Genomic DNA, 11,938 nt, shown 5'->3' with positions numbered 1-11,938 from the left:
TGAGGCCTCAGCAGGGCGCTCGCTCCTAGCTGAGCTGGGGAAGGGCCCCTGGGAAACCGCTGCGCCTCCCCCTGTGCTGCGCTGCGGCCCCGGCCCCGGCGCAGGAGGCTTGAGAAAGCCACCAAGGACTTGAACTTGGGAGCCAGACGGCCAGGATTTGCAGCTCAGCTCTGGCCCTGACTGGGGTGTGACCTGGGCAAATTCCTAAGCCTCTCCGAGCCTCCGCCTCAGCCTCCTCCTCCCTAGAATGGGGGCAGTCGGGCGGCTTACCCGATAGACCTGGGGGGAGCATACAAGGAGCTGGGATTTGTGAAGCCCGTGGCGGGTAGAGCACACGATTGAGTCCCTGACTGTGATGTATGGGCGGCGTGTTCTCAGAATGAGGAAGGTACAGGTGAGTGTCTACGCGATTAATGAAGGCTGCCCGGGCAGGAGCGTGTGTGTGTTTAAGCCACCATCTGGGCCGACTTGCATAATGTCATCTTTAAGCAAAATGCCTTGTAATTGGCGCAGCTCCGAAAACACACATGCACACGGGCGAGCAGGCATGCGGGGCGGAGCTGCTCGCTGCGTGGCGTGGTCCGGGTGGGTCTGTAAACACGAGCGCGCGGGGTGGGGTGCGGGCCAGCCCGCGCTGCGTGTCCCCCTCCGACCGCTGGGCGTGCGACTGCGTCCCTGTGTGTCACCAGCGCACACTGGTGTGAGCCTGCTCCGACGCGCGGGCCATGGCTTAAAAATAGCTGCTCCTCGCTCCAGCGGTCGTGCCGAGGCGGCCGAGGCGACGGCAACAGCAGGAGAGTCATGGCCCAGGGGCCGCGGGCGCCTGCGATCGGCCTCCGGGACTGAGACCCCCGCTGCTCAGAGAGGTAGAAGGGCGCCTGCAAGGGGAGTGGGGTGGGGGTCGCCTTCCCAGTGAGGCTGTGGGGGAGGGAAGGGGCGGGAGAGGGGGCCTGGGAGCCGCGCAGGCTGCGCCCTCCCGGGCTCCCTCCCGCACCCTCCGCGCCAGGCTGTCTGGGTTGCAAGGGCTGGGCGACAGCCATGAACCTGTTACAACAGCCAGCGGGAGTTGGGGGGATGGGGAGATGGGGGAGGGCGCAGACGGGGCCCCTGGAAGCCTGCAGATGGGATTGCAGAGTGCAGAGGGGTGTACCTGGGACAGGATGGGGCTTCTCCGTTCCCCACCCCCCAGGAGAAAGGGAGTCCCCCGGAGGGGCTTCTTGTTACCACGCAGCATCCCACAGGCAGCAGGGTCTGCTTCCCGGGCGGGTTTGGAGTAAAGGCATGGGCTCCTTAGGCCTGAGGAGACAGGTAGATGGTGGTGGTGGTGGTGGTGGTGGTGGTGGTGGCGGAGGCTATAGGGCTGTGTTTCTGTGCTCTGACTCACACACTGGAAAAATGTCTCCCTGCACACCCCCTATCCAGTCGCCCCTCACCACTCCTTATCCTAATGCTGCCGCTTCTTCCGCCCTGTAAGTGCGTGGTCTCTGCTGGCCCAGGGGAAAGATGAGAGCGTGTGGGATGGGGACACAGCCAGTGGGCAGGACAGAGGTGGCCTGTGCTGCTGGACCTCCTGCTGAAGGCTCTGGGGCTGAAGACAGGAAGAGGGTGGGAGAGGGAGCCTTCACACCCACCTTCCTGCCTTTTCAGACACACACACACACACACACACACACACACACACACACGCAGGCTGCCGTGGGAAAGGAGGGGTAGGGAGGGCTCCTACCACAGCCCCCGCTCTGCCAGAAGGTCCCAAGTGTCCAAGGCTGGCCCTGCCCAGCATTGCAGCTCAGCCTATGGTCCCCCTTTCAAAGGGCCAACTGTCCAGAGCGAGTCAGAGGCAGGGCCTACGAGCCCTAGGGCCCAGCAGGATCTCTCATTCTTCCCTTTCCTCCCCCTTTTCCAGTCTCCCACCCTCATCCCCCCCCCCCCCCCCCCAACACACACACTCTAGTCCTGCTTCAGCTCAGAAATTCTCACATTAGAGATGAGGTTTAACCTTGGATGCTGATCAAAGGAGGGTGGTTTGATTGTTGTGCACGTAGATTGGCGTCTTCTCCCATCGGCTCCTGCATTCAGCAGGTATTCTTCAAACTTACACTCCCCTTTATTGCTATTCCCACTCACCCCATGCCCCCAGCATACACTTCCCATCGCAGGCTTATCTGAGTCAGTGGTCAGTCAGGCTTATTTCTGAGTCATGGGGTAAAGCAGCCCATCTCTGGGCACGGGAGGAGAGTCGGAGGCTTGACATATGTCAGGGCCCCAGCTGCCGCTGTCTTCCTGCTGATTCTCCCTGGATGGAGAGAGCCACCCTCACCTCCCATCCCAGCCTCTCTGGCTGTAGCCCCAGGCAGATGAACCCGGATTCAGGCTGGCAAGAGCTCCAGCGTGGGCACTGCCACCCAAACACCAGATGTTTGTGTGTGTATGTGTATGTATATGTGGGGGCAGTGGGGGTGGGGCGCTGGAGCAGAAACGGGCAGCTGGGCAGCTCCCTCTCCCTGTAAACAAGGACATGTGACTCTCCCACCTCCTTGTGTGGCTGAACCAAAAGAGCAGAGAGATGGGCGGGCGGCGCTGCCGCAGCTGAAGGAGAAGAAAACCCCGGAGCCCTGCCAGGACCGGACTTCCCTCCCCTCCCTGGAGAATCCGCTCCCCAGGGCCCAGCCCTGTTGGCAGGAAGGAAAGCGGCTGCTCGGGACTCACTCAGGTGTGTTTCCCATCCCTTCCTCTTCCAGCAACAGCTACCTGGAGACTGAGCCGGCACCACTGCAGCCTCCCGGGCAGCGCTGCGGTTTCTGCCACCTCTAAGATGTGCCCTGGGAACTGGCTCTGGGCCTCCATGACTTTCATGGCCCGCTTCTCCCGGAGTAGCTCCAGGTCTCCTGTCCGCACCAGAGGGGCCTTGGAGGAGATGCCCGCTGTTCAACATCCCTTCCTCAATGTCTTCGAGTTAGAGAGGCTTCTCTACACAGGCAAGACGGCCTGTAACCACGCCGACGAGGTCTGGCCAGGCCTCTACCTCGGAGACCAGTATGTACCCAGCAAACCGGGGCCAGGGCCGTGTGTGTGTGTGTGTGTGTGTGTGTGTGTGTGTGTGAAGAAAGGGTGCAGACAGGCAGTGAGTTGCATTGTGGGTTCCAGGTTGAGGTTTAAGAGGTCGGAATGTATGGATATGGAGTGGAGGCTCCAGGGTTCGGGGGTGGGCAGGATTATTGATCTACCCAACTCTGGTCAGAAAGACTGTCATTTATTTAGCAAAATTTTTATTTTATTTTTGTTTGTTTGTTTTTGTTTTTAATGCTTATTCTAGTAGTGAGGGTATTTTTTCCATTGATTTTTTAAAAAATATATTTTTATTGATTTCAGAGAAGAAAGTTAGAGATGAAGGGAGAAGGATAGAGAAATAGAAACATCAATGATGAGAGAGAATCATTGATTGGTTGCTTCCTGCACGCCCCACACTGGGGATGGAGCTCACAACCTGAGCATGTGCTCTGACCGGGAATCGAACCATGACTTCCTGGTTCATAGGTCGATGCTCAACCACTGAGCCATGCCGGTTGGGCTCCATTGATTTTTTTTTAGAGAAAGTGGAAGGAAGGGATGGAGGGGGAGAGAGAGAGAAACATCAATGTGAGAGAGGCACATGGATTGGTTGCCTCCCACACATGCCGCAACCCAAGAGTAGGGATTGGACCTACACAACACAGATAGTGCCCTTGACCGGAATCGAACCTGTGACCCTCTGGTGCACAGGCCAATGCTCTACCCCTAAGCCATGCCGGCCAGGGTGCAAGATTTATTATTGGAGGCTCTGTACTGGATATAACAGATGACGTATCTACCTTCCACCTATTGTGCTGCGATGTGGGGCTGTGGAGGGAAGAGCATCAGAGGAAAAGCAGTCCGCTCCTCTCTCCAGGGCTCTGTAGTATACAAGGAGCTTTCACATGCACTTTCTCTCTTAATCTTCACGACAGCCTTGTGAGGTAGGTACCACTATCCCCAGATTACAGATGAGGAAACTGAAGCTCAGAGACATTGTGACTGGCCCAAGGTCACAAGGTCGTAAGTAGCAGAGCCAGGACTTGGAGGTTTAAGTTCAGTGCTCTTTCTACTTGAGGAGTTTGCACTGGACGGGGCCTCTGCCCTAAGATAATGGCCATGTTGCCTGAGAGGCGTCTGCCACAAAGCGGAGCGGTATGGGCCGTATGAACACCTAAAGGTGACGTCATAAAGCCGGGTAAATGTGAGCATGAAATAATTGGCAAGAGAAGATTCTGGTTGTCAAAGAGAAATTAAAGTAACAGGGGAGCCAGGTGTGGGAGAAAGGGTCAGAGTCATATCATCTCAAGGTTAGGGGGGATGTTAAAAGGGAGCTGGTCCAAACTGATGTCCCATCTGATGTCCCAGTCCCCTCTGTTGCATCCATGCCCACACATTGACCTCCTCTCTTGCTTCAATACCCCAGTGACAGGAGAATTACTCTCTCCCAGGGTCTTCACACCTTCCTTCAGCGAGATTCTGCTGTTAGTATGGACTTCTTGCCTGGAGTTCAGATCCAGTAAAACCTACCTCCAGATCAAGTAAAATCCCCCATGCTCAAAGCTCTCCTCAATGTTTTATTATGGCTATTGTTTACCCACCCCCTAGTCTCTTCTTCTCCAGGCAAAACCTCCCCCGGGGAAGACTCCAGGTCATTGCTTATCTTGGTTCCTCCCTGCTGGGCCATCAGTAAGCAGAGTGGAGGCCTCGGGCCAATGACATTAGCTCCACAGTACACAGACAAGGGACTCTCGCCCCACAGCCTGGCTTCCCCACCCTTCCTCTAACCTCTACTCAATGCAGGGACATAGCTAACAACCACCGTGAGCTGCGGCGCCTGGGCATCACCCATGTCCTCAACGCCTCACACAGCAGGTGGCGAGGCACACACGAAGCCTACGAGGGGCTGGGCATCCGCTACCTGGGTGTCGAGGCCCATGACTCGCCAGCCTTTGACATGAGCATCCACTTCCAGACAGCTGCCGACTTCATCCACCGGGCGCTGAGCCTGCCTGGAGGTAGGAGGGAGAGCAGGGCGGGAAGGGACCCTGGACGTTGAGTTGGGGGAAAGCCCGAGGGTTCTGGTGTGGGGAGAGAAAGAGTTTAATGACATGACAAAATTCCCAGGATTTGCTATTAGGGAAAACATGCTGTCAGCCATTTAAGAAAAGAATATATGGTTGCCCTCGCTGGCTTGGCTCAGTGGATAGTGTCTGCCTGTGGACGGAAAGGTCCCAGGTTGGATTCCAGCCAAGGGCACACCCCCAGGTTGCGGGCTCAATCCCCAGTAAGGAGCATGCAGGAGGCAGCTGATCAATGATTCTCATCATTGATGTTTCTACCTCTCTCTCCCTCTCTCTTTCTGAAATCAATAAAATACATGTTTTTAAAAAAATAAAATAAAATAAAAAACACATGGTCTTTGCTTCGGCAGCACATATACTAAAATTGGAAGATACAGAGAAGATTAGCATGGCCCTTGGGCAAGGATGACATGCAAAGTTGTGAAGCGTTCCATATTTGAAATAATAATAATAAAATAAAAAATACATGAAATAATGTAAAGACATAAAAATGAAGAAGGAATGAATCCAAAATGTTCAAAGAGTGGCACCTGGGTGGTAGGATTATAGGTGATATATTTCCATCTTTTGTTCCTTTATATATTTCTCAATTTTCCAATTATTTCTACTTTGAGCATGTCTTGCTTGAGTGGTCAGAAAAAAAAGTGTATGTAAATAAAAATATATCAAACACCCCCCCCCCAAAAAAAAAATGGTTGATAGAAACAGCAAGATGGAAGGTGGGGGAGACGGAGGAGTGGCCACGTCAGACTCAGGGTGTGTCCCATGATGAGCTCAGCAAACATCAGCTGAGGTCTGCTCTGCACAGAGCTCGGGTTTGCATTATTTATGAGAGTCTCTCCCTTGAGCCCCCTCTGGGTTTATGGATGCTGACCTGCTGCCTGTTCTCCATATCATTCGGTCTAGAGAATTTGCTGGGGAATCTGCATTCTTTTTTAAAATATGTTTTTATTGATTTCAGAGAGAGGAAGGGAGAGGGAGAGAGACATCAATAATGAGAGAGAATCATTGATCAGCTGCCTTCTGCATGCCTCCCACTGGGGATTGAGCCCGAAACCCGGGCATGTGCCCTAACTGGGAATCGAACCATGACCTTCTGGTTCATAGGTTGATGCTTAACCACTGGGCCTCACTGGCCAGGCAGGATCTGCATTCTTACCACCCCTCATCTGCACCTCACCCTGTCTCCATGCACCTCTGTCACATCTTCCTCCTCTCTCTCTGCATAGCCCTCTCTCTAGCCCCCTCCAACCCACCGCAAACAGTGCCACAGCCGCCTCTGTGTCTCTCCTCACAGGGAAGATCCTGGTGCACTGTGCCGTGGGAGTGAGCCGATCCGCCACGCTGGTGCTGGCCTACCTCATGCTGTACCACCACCTCACCCTCGTGGAGGCCATCAAGAAAGTCAAGGACCACCGAGGCATCATCCCCAACCGGGGCTTCTTGAGACAGCTCCTGGCCCTGGACCGCAGGCTGCGGCAGGGTCTGGAGGCCTGAGGGGTGGGGAAGGGAGTTCAGGCCAGGCGCGTGGGTCCCTGGCTCCCAGCTGGAGAGAGGAGGCCCAGTGACAGGTATGGGGAGGCCCAGGGAACCCATCCTCTCCTATAGGCAGGAGAGAGAGAGGGCTGGAGCGTGGTCCCACCATTGCTGTGTGTCTAGATGGGATGGGGAGTGAGGGTCGGGGTGTGATGGACACCCAGGAGGGAGCTGACCAGGGAAGGAAGCAGTTAGGCTGTTGGCAGAAGTCAGTCCTGGGATTCAGACCCCATTGGATTCCACACAGGGCGCCCCCGGTGTGACTCAGAGCCCCTTCCCCTCTTTGTGCCCAGGTGTTCCCCTTTCTCCATTGTCAAAACAAAAGGGTCCTCTCTGGCCTGCGCTGGTGCAGGGAATCTGAATGTGATGGCGGAGGGCCTCGTGGAGATGGTAGTGTGGAGACAGCCGGTGAAGAGGTGGCATGAAAAACTGTGAAGCCCGAGGGGAAAACCCACAGACTTGTTACTCTAAGCGCAGGAAGAGGAGGTGTGGGAGGGTTGGCACTGTGCCCACGGGTGCTGACTGTGGCCCAGAACCACAGAGGTGCATGACTGGGAGCCTTTAGATGATCGCTCGCTTACTGTGTCCAGGTGTCTGGAGGAAAAATAAAGATGGTGGACAAGAAGAGAGCCTCCTGAAGTCATTGACAGCTTGTTTGTGTTCTGTGCCTCTCCCCTGAGAACCCAGCCTTGCTGGGGCAGCAACAGTTCTTGACTCCCTCATATTGGTCACCAGACGACCCCCCCCACACACCCCCCCCACACACACACACACACCCGCTAGCCTTTAAGCCTCCACCCCCAGTTCTTAGGGGAGGTTTCTCCCAAGTCCAATTTCACACTTCTGCTTAGTGAAATTTTGAACTGTTATTTCCAGCTGTGTCCACACAGGGGCAGCAGAGGACCAAAAACTTCAGGTTTGAGACCATTTTTACGTAGCAGCTCACACAGACACCCTTCATCTCCACGTTTAGAATACTCTGTTCACAAGCTCGAGTGTGTAGGAAATATAACTTTATTTTCAGAAGTCAACCTGGTTTCTATAGCAGGTCCCCACTATGATAGGATAGCAGGATATGATCTTAAACCAATCCCAGCCTAAATCCTTCCTTCAGATTTTTTGTTTTCCTGTTGCCAAGGAACAGGAGGAGGGGGGAGGAGACGTGATGTAATTGCTTCCTCTTCTCATCTTTCTAGGTTTGCCTAAGAGAAGTTAGAACTTAATTCTAACTTCTAGCAGAAGTTAGTAGTGCAGCTACTAAAGTACATTTGACTGGACAACCAGAGAGAAAAGTATGGTCTCTCTGTTATCCCAAGGGCCAAACTGCCAGCTACCACCTCCCTCCTTTTTAAAAAAAGGCGTGTTCCCAGAACAGAATATCTGCCTAAATGGGAGAAAGGGATGGGGTGGGAGAAGGGGGGGAAATATAGCAAAAACCGTCACAATATATCTAACGTGTATATCCTACCCCAAAGTATAGAAACTCAGAACCTTAAAGCAGGGTGGTGCCTTCATAGCGGTTCCATTTCCACTCTCCAACGAGACAGACAGAAATCGTCTTTTCCGTGTCTTTGATAATAGTCATCCAGCATTTGTTTGGATGTCTCCGATGGTAAGGCGCAACCACCTCATTTCCACATCATTTTACCAGCTCTGAACATTAGGAAGCGCTAACACAACACCCGCGGCACACACAGTCGGAGGCCGGAGGACCTGAGAGCTCCCGGCTGGAGCACATGGCCAGTGGGGCCTTTGCGTGTCACCACCTCTTCCCCACCTGGTTACAGGCAGTAGTTCTGTCGGCCTCCACGGGGTTGCTATTGGTATTTAATTAGCTACGAGACAGGAAGCTCCACGCACAGTCAGCATTTAACACATGTTCTTCCTCTCACTCTGTCTCTCCCGTCAGCCCTTCCGTGGTTTGATGCCACCTCTCATGGCTCTCCTGTGTCCTCCCACCTCCAACCTGATGGCTCTGGTTGTTTCCCAGAGTCTTTTCAAGTCTCAAGGTTCCTCCTCAGCTTGCCCATGTTGGCAGTTCTAATTGTGGCAACAAGACATGGTTGCAATGCTTCAAGCTAGACCTACAGGAGGCCAGCAAGATCTATCAGCTGGGCCTCAAGTGCTGGTTACTCTTGAGGGACAAACTTAGCAAGGTATAGAGTGAGGCCTCTGTTCAGAATGTTGTTGCTAATTAAAATGCATTGGTTCCCTGTTCAGACCATGAGTTAGAGGACTTAAGTATAACCAAAAAGAACCCCCAAAGCACTGTCGGGCCTTGGAGGGAAGGTAGGGGAGGGTGGGGGTAAGGGGGAAAGATCAACCAAAGGACTTATATGCAAGTATATAGGCCTAACCAATGGACATGGACAACGGGGGGGGGGGGGGTGTAGGGGGTAACGTGGGGATAAGGACACATATGTAATACCTTAATCAATAAAAAATATATTTTTAAAAAAATAAAATAAATAAAAAGACAAAAAAAAAAAGAACCCCCAAAGCACTCAGGCTCTTAGAGGGACTGTTACCATGATCTGGCTGGTATAGATGACAAACCTCCTTTGTTCTAGTTTAGTAAGTATGTTTACTCTTCATGTAAACTACAGCAGTCATAACCCTATTTGTGCAGTCTGTGCCTCAGCTCATCCCCTGTTTCCTTCTGGTTGAATCACTTGAGAACTTAATTCTCACTTCTAGCAGAAGTTAGTAGTGTAGCTACTAAAGTACATTTGACCAGAAAACAAACTCCCAGGTTCTCCTCACAGAGCAGATGATCCATGTTTACTACGTACAAGGCCATATTGCAGCTGTGCCCAGGTACTCTTCTGCCTTTATAGGAACTAACTCATTGAATCCTTATAAAAACCATGTGAGGTCAGTGTCATGGTCATTGCTCTGGAACAGAGAAATTGAGGTGACGTCATTTTCCCCAGGACACACAGTCAGTGGAAGAGCCGGGACGCCAGCCTGGGTGCTCTGGCTCCACAACAGTGTGTGTGACCGCGTCACGCTGCAATGCCCTGCCTCACTCTAACTCCACCATTTAAGGTTGTCTGTGTGCGTGTGTGTGTGTGTGTGTGTGTGTGTGTGTGTGTGTGTGTGTATTGGTGACCTATGCGGTTCAAGGGACAGAAGAAGGGTCCACAGCCTAATAATCACACAGAATCAGTCTTATCCTCCCAGGGGGCTGATGGTGACACCTGTCACAGGTGGGTCTCACTCCCCCTGCCGAAACCGAGGTTAAATGTCCAGTCTTCCTCATCCTGTTCTTGAGGGCCGTGGACTGCTTAAACCCAGGCAGAGGACTTGACATTGAACAGAAATAAACGTGCTCTTGGATGCGGCCTATGTTTCCAGCCAGCTGAGCCTCGCCCTTCGGGAGCTGTGGCCCGTGTCAAGGTTGTCATCCTGCCCCGTTCTCCTCCGCTGGGGCCTCCAGCCTCAGCCTCAGACCCTTGTGGCAGGCCCTTGGGGGACTTTGCTGCCTCTGGGGAGAGGGAGGAAGCTTTGCCTTAGGTCAGTCCCCTCTGTAACGAATCCCAGCTGAGAAGTTCCACAGGGAACTACCTGTGATGGAGAGATCACAGTGGAACCAGAGAGGCAGCAAAGAACGTGCTGGCAAGAGAGAGGGCTGGGCAAGGTTGCACCCCAGGGCCCCTCCCCCACCCCTAGAAACCATCCCTTAAAACAAGGGTGGGGAAGGTCAGGCCCATGGGCCAGATAAGGCCCACTGAATCATTTGGTCTGGCCGTCTAGGTGAGGAGACAGAAGAAAGCTAGGTAGCCAGGGATGGGGCCATGAGGGAGTGGGTGGAAATTACTAAGGCAACCCAGCTGGGTGGGGAAAGAAGGGCCCCTGTAGTAGATGTGAACTTTATAATATATAGATGTTACTAGGATAGGAATCTTACAGATAACCAATCACAAGGCAGTGAGGTATATAACCACTCCCAAGGATGTTACTAAGGCAGAATGCTTAGAAAGGACCAATTAGGAGCTAGCAAGCTATGTATCCACCCCTATGCAAAACAGCATGTGCTTCCTCTCTCTCCCCCACTTTAACCCACCCACCCCCGCGTGTGAAATGGGTTCCTGACACTCCTGTGGGGGGGTATGCGTTCCCCTGCACCCACGTGGCTTATGGCTGTTTGACCAAATACAGCAGGCTAATTTTTAAGTTGATAATTCTGTACGGCCCTCAAATGATGTTATAAATATCCAAATGGCCCTTGGCAGAAATTTTAAAGGTTCCCCACCCCTGAAAGAAAAGGAAGGGTGACCGAGGAGCAGTGGGCCAGGTGATCAGGAAAGATAAACCCTTGATCAGAGGTCTCTGTCCTCGGATAGAAGGAGCAAAAGAGCCAAGGGCTCAGGGAAGAGCCCTGCTCACAGCCTCATCCCCGGAATTGGTCAAGACGTGGCCCCAGGGGGTAAAAGGGGGTTTGTGGGTGTCATTAAATTACAACCTTGTGATGGAGAGATCACACTGGATTAGAAGGTGGGTCCGATCACGGGAATCCTTTAATGCAGAGAAACTTTTCAAATTGTGGGGAGAGATCTGACATCTGAGGTGAGGATGGACCCCACTGCTGGCTTTGAGGAATGCAGGTGGCCTCTGAAAGCTGGGAAAGACAAGAACCTGGATTCTTCCTGGGCCCTCCTGACAGGGCTGATTGTAGCCCAGTGAGAACCACGCCAGGCCTCTGATCTACAAGACTGCAGGTCAATAAACTGGCACTGGATAAGCCATTAAGTGTGTGATGATCTGTTACTCTTAGGAGCAGAAATAGAATATTAGGGTCTAGTTATTAGTTACAAGAAATATTAATCATGCTCTGTTCACCGTGATTGTTTTGTGCTCATTAAAGAAAGCACGTTCGAACCTGGCAGGGAGTTGTATGCTCCAGGACCTGGGAGCTATCCTAGAAATGCCAACCATCCTCCACATCTGAGAGCTACCTATTGTCAGGGAAAGATTAACAACTTTGTTGCCCAAACAATGGAGTCCCGCCCCAGCCCACATTGCCTGTGATCTGTAACCATTACACTCATTTTTATTCCTTTTGCTTACTTCCCCATGCCTGTAGTACCCGTGTTGCATACCCATTCTTTTTGTTTGTTTTGTTAATCCTCACTCATAGATATTTTTTTCCATTGATTTTTAGACAGAGTGGAAGGGATGGGGAGAGACAGAGAGAAACATGGGTGTGAGAGAGGCACTCCGATTGGTTGCCTCCTCTACATGCCCCAACCTCGGGGACAGATCGA

At 52.7% G+C, this 11,938-nt stretch overlaps 1 protein-coding gene and 1 non-coding gene across 3 annotated transcripts; both read left to right on the top strand.

Annotated features, from left to right (window-relative positions):
• Nucleotides 1–284: 284 nt before the first annotated feature.
• On the top strand, nucleotides 285–7,296 carry DUSP26 (dual specificity phosphatase 26). 2 transcript variants are annotated; one of them, XM_036300785.1, is made up of 4 exons: nucleotides 285–394; nucleotides 2,742–3,036; nucleotides 4,855–5,069; nucleotides 6,433–7,296. In XM_036300785.1, the coding sequence occupies exons 2-4, from the start codon at nucleotides 2,816–2,818 to the stop codon at nucleotides 6,630–6,632; spliced, it is 636 nt and encodes a 211-aa protein (XP_036156678.1). In that variant the 5' UTR covers nucleotides 285–394; nucleotides 2,742–2,815; the 3' UTR covers nucleotides 6,633–7,296. The 2 variants fall into 2 exon arrangements, with proteins under 2 accessions (XP_036156678.1, XP_036156677.1); XM_036300784.1 differs by lacking the exon at nucleotides 285–394 and adding an exon at nucleotides 567–866.
• On the top strand, nucleotides 5,474–5,575 carry LOC118652249. The gene has a single exon (XR_004966516.1). It is a non-coding gene; the product is annotated as a U6 spliceosomal RNA (small nuclear RNA).
• Nucleotides 7,297–11,938: the final 4,642 nt, after the last annotated feature.

The sequence above is a fragment of the Myotis myotis genome, unplaced genomic scaffold, assembly GCF_014108235.1.
Source record: "Myotis myotis isolate mMyoMyo1 unplaced genomic scaffold, mMyoMyo1.p scaffold_m19_p_3, whole genome shotgun sequence".
Classification (NCBI taxonomy): Eukaryota; Metazoa; Chordata; class Mammalia; order Chiroptera; family Vespertilionidae; genus Myotis; species Myotis myotis.
Note: the sequence above shows the minus strand (reverse complement) of the source record. Positions and strands in the feature narration are given on the sequence as shown.